Source organism: Phoca vitulina, unplaced genomic scaffold (assembly GCF_004348235.1).
Source record: "Phoca vitulina isolate PV1807 unplaced genomic scaffold, GSC_HSeal_1.0 scaffold6, whole genome shotgun sequence".
Lineage (NCBI taxonomy): Eukaryota > Metazoa > Chordata > Mammalia > Carnivora > Phocidae > Phoca > Phoca vitulina.
In genome coordinates this window covers 773,057-777,303 of record NW_022589709.1, presented here as the reverse complement: position 1 = coordinate 777,303, position 4,247 = coordinate 773,057, and the positions used below count along the sequence as shown (strand labels likewise).

The following is a 4,247-nucleotide window of genomic DNA, read 5'->3' as shown; positions in this document are numbered from 1 at the left end:
CCTGCGGGCTTGGAGCCTGACTTCCTTCACCCCCCTCCCCCACACACCAAGTCTTCTCCAGCCCTGGGCGGGCTGTGGGACCGTGTAGATGCCTTGGGCAGAGTTGGCTGGTGCGCTACTGGGTTGCACAGTCCCGCTCAGGGCCCCCGCTGCATGGGGCTGATGACTAGGGGCTGGGGGTGCTTCGGGGAGACGTTAGGGGTCTGTGCTGCATCCGGCAGGGCCCTCTCATCTTCTGACGCTGAGGGGAGTAGATGGAGCTCAGGACTGAGAAGGGCTAGAGTTCCTATTGTCTAGAAACAAGACACTCTTTCCCCGAGTCTCAGTTTCCCTATCTGGAAAATCAAGGGGTGGGCTCTAGGTGAAGGCCTTCTGTTCCCGGATGATTCTGGATTCCCTTCCCTGGGTCCACGGGGAGGAGGGGGCAGCCACCGTCTAGGGTGCTGACAGGCCTGTGCCTCAAGTACGGAGCCCCCGCCTCCCCCAGCCAGGAACTGGCGGTGGGGAGGCAGAGGCGGGGCTGCCTCCCTGTCCCCGCAGGCGGCCTAGAGTCGAGCGGTGCGGGCTAGCCGAGCTTAAAACCAGGGACGGCCACCCCCTTTCCTCCTCCCCGCCCCCCTACCATTGGCTCCAGGGAGAGGTTGACATCCAAGCCGCGGCCTTATATAAGCCAGACCCTGAAGGGGAGGCCGCAGAAGGGTTAAATAGGTCTCCCGGCCTCGGCGTCCCAGCCTGCGAGAGGCCAGCGGGCTGCGCGCCTCTCTTCAGCCTTGCCCCACACTGCCCCAGAGCCGGCGTCCAGCAGAGCGCCGCCCCGGAGCCCACGGGTGGCCCCGGCAGTCTGTGGGGCGCATGGGGCGGCGCTAATCGCGCTGGCGGCGCAGGCCAGAGGCCGCTCCAACATGAACCTCGTGGGCAGCTACGCACACCATCACCACCATCACCACCATCACCACCCACACCCAACGCACCCCATGCTCCACGAACCCTTCCTCTTCGGCCCGGCCTCGCGCTGTCACCAGGAGCGGCCCTACTTCCAGAGCTGGCTGCTGAGTCCAGCTGACGCTGCCCCAGACTTCCCCGCCGGTGGGCCACCGCCCACAGCCGCGGCGGCCACCGCAGCCTACGGTCCGGACGCCAGGCCGGGCCAGAGCCCCGGGCGGCTGGAGGCGCTCGGAGGCCGCCTGGGCCGGCGGAAAGCCTCAGGACCCAAGAAGGAGCGGAGGCGCACAGAGAGCATTAACAGCGCGTTCGCAGAGCTGCGCGAGTGCATCCCCAACGTGCCTGCGGACACCAAGCTCTCCAAGATCAAGACTCTGCGCCTGGCCACCAGCTACATCGCCTATCTGATGGACGTGCTGGCCAAGGACGCACAGGCCGGCGACCCCGAAGCCTTCAAGGCCGAACTCAAGAAGGCGGATGGCGGCCGCGAGAGCAAGCGGAAAAGGGAGCTGGTAAGTCCGGGGCCTGCGGGCTCTGGCCCAGGGTGAGGGCTGGGTCAACACCCGCAGGCCCCGTTCACAGTGGAAGGAGTCTGCGTTGCCGTGTGTGCGATTTTGAGAGGCTGAGGGGAATTCTGAGGCTGTAGTGTGGGATTGTGTGCGTGGTGGGAGGCGGATTCATGTTTGAGCTCATTTGTAATGTGGGACAGTTTTTGTAAGGCTGTGAATGAAGACCATCCTAAAAGGATCCCTTTTAAGGATCCTTTGGAAGATGCGGACCCGAGAAAATGCACACGTCTTATATTTTGCTTCCAATTTCAAGGGGGTCTGATCCATTCCTGGGCTTTCCTGGAATCCACGTTAAGAATGCTGTAGAAGTGTTTAATTTGCCTTAGTGGGGGTTTATGCCCGTGGACTCAGTTACTGTTTCAAAGGGTTTTTGCTGAAGAGGCTAGGCTACTTCCATTGTTGTACGGATAGGGAAACTGAGACCCAGAGTGGGACTGGGAGGTAGAGGCCACACACCGAGGAGTCAGAGGTGGAACTGGGGTAAAACAAGTCAGGTCTTCTACTCCCAGTCTAGAGCGGGTCCCCTGTTCCACTGGCCACGAGCTAGTTCTGAGGGCGACCTTGACCGTTTTGTGTGTAAACTCTGACAAGCAAGAGGCACGGGTCTCCCCCACTGCTTTTGGCTTTGGAGATCGCAATCCCTACTCGACCTTTCTCGATCCTCTCCAGGAAGGGCAACACTTTCTGGAGGGCGGTGCCGCTGGCCCAGGGCTCTGGGACCTCTGAGGGCGGTGATTTCCAGGCTAGCGAACTCGTTTCTCTAAATTGGTGTGTTCGGGCCAGCCGCAGCAAGTTTGGAGCCAGCCAGAATGCCCTGCCAGGTTTTCTTTGACTCGCAGGGGCTTGTGGTAAACTAGGGAAAGCTCTCCTGGGGAGACTGGGAAAGATCGATAGGCATCGGGTCTCTAAACTGCCACCAGGGTGGAGGAGAGGCAGGCCGGGGCGACACCTGGTTGCAAGGAGTTTGGGGGCATATCCCCACCCACTGCTTGTCTACGCCTCTTGCAAGTAGCACCGCTTGGTTCGTGCTAAGAGCCGGGAAGGAGGATAGTGGGCCAGGCCGACTCGTTCCTCCTTCGCCTAGCCGTCTGAGGCTCCCAGCGTGCCAGCAGGGACCCAACCCCGCAACCAAGCCCGACACTAAATCAGGTTGGAAAGCGGGTGGGACTTGTGGGGGGGACGCAGGTCCACGAGCGGGAAAACTGTTGATTCCCACCCTTCCCATTCCAACCCCGGCGGTCATCCTTTGGCACCATAAAGCCCCAACTACGCGCACCAATTTCACAAGGCACAGAAAATTCCCATTACCATGCTTCCAGAAGCTGCCCAGCCCATCTCGGCCCCCAGAAACTCTGGCGCATAAAGGCAAATTTATGAGCCTGTTTGCCTATTTCGCAAACAGAAATCCGTCACTTATTGAAAGGCGCCCAGTTACTGCTCCCAAAACCTTTTCCCCACCCCGACTCAATGCCCGGGTGATAGGAGCAGAAAAATTTAAACCTGTCTCTCGCCTCTTTTCTTGTGTGTGTCCTCTGGCAGCAGCAACACGAAGCCTTTCCTCCTGCCCTGGGCCCAGGCGAGAAGAGGATTAAAGGGCGCACAGGCTGGCCGCAGCAAGTCTGGGCGCTGGAGTTAAACCAGTGAGCTGAGGCCGCGCCGAGGACCCCGCCACGGCTGCCCGACCCCGGAGCCCCGGGAGGAGAGGAAGGCGGCGGCGAGGGCCAGGCTCTGGGTGCCAGGGGCTTATAGGGGCGCATCCCGCAGAGCCTCTGCTGCGAGCTGGCAGGTTGCCGGCTGCAACAACACACTTGGATCGCACGTGCAATGTCATTTGAAATTGTTTTTAATACATTAAGAGAAAGAGAAATATATATATATCCACCCCCCCCCCCCCAACTGAGAGGGCGGCTCTTGGCTGCACAATGCGGGAGAGAGGGACTGCGGGACTCCAGCGCGCTAAAACGCACCCTTCCAATCCTTCTGGGGCGAATTTAGAACCCCCGATGCTTTCTCCACTTTGCCTACTGGCTCTTTTTCTCGTCCTCCTGTCCGCTTTGCGGCAAATCCCCCGAGTGCTCTCTTCCCAAATTAAAATGCAATAAGAGGAATCAATAGTTTTCTGCCAGGGAAAGAGAACCAAACCAGGAAGATGGAGGGCTGCCTTTTGTTGTTCTCCCTCAAACAGTGGTGTTTTATTTTATTTTATTGTCGCTGCACTTCCTATTCAGTTCCAAGGGAAACGCTTTCTCTCCTTCCCTCCTTTCCTTCCTTCCTTTTTTCCTTCCTTCCTCTATCCCTCTCCCTTCTTCCTTCCTTCCTTCCTTCCTTTGTAAATAAAAACTTTTCTCTATGTTGAAAAGTTTTTATGTATTTAAACTACCTACTATGCCTGCTGTGCTCAGGTGTTTGTTTATCCCCCATCCCTACCCTTTTTCTACCTCAAATCTATAAGACCACTCACCGCCCCCTCCCTTTGCCAAAGCAGTATCTATGCTCTTGACTAATAAAAATTTTTCTGAAATCAGAGGCAGCCTGTGTGATGTCTTGGTGGGTATATCCACTGGCCCCATCATTTCTGCTAGGTGGAGAACCTTCTGTTCTGACTTCTGTTTTGATAAATATTCAGACCAAATTGCAACTCAAGTCGGGAAAGGGGGTAGATAAAGTATTTGTTCGTGGGACAAAGAACAAAGTTTTTAGAATATAATGGCTGGCCAGGATAACTTTAGGGAACCC

At 57.4% G+C, this 4,247-nt stretch overlaps 1 protein-coding gene across 1 annotated transcript; it reads left to right on the top strand.

The window, feature by feature from the left end:
* Positions 1 to 902: 902 nt before the first annotated feature.
* HAND1 (heart and neural crest derivatives expressed 1) lies at positions 903 to 3,687 on the top strand. Its single transcript, XM_032403458.1, has 2 exons — positions 903 to 1,454; positions 3,051 to 3,687. Exons 1-2 carry the CDS (start codon positions 903 to 905, stop codon positions 3,153 to 3,155), a joined length of 657 nt encoding a protein of 218 aa, XP_032259349.1. The 3' UTR covers positions 3,156 to 3,687.
* The last annotated feature ends 560 nt before the right edge of the window (positions 3,688 to 4,247 follow it).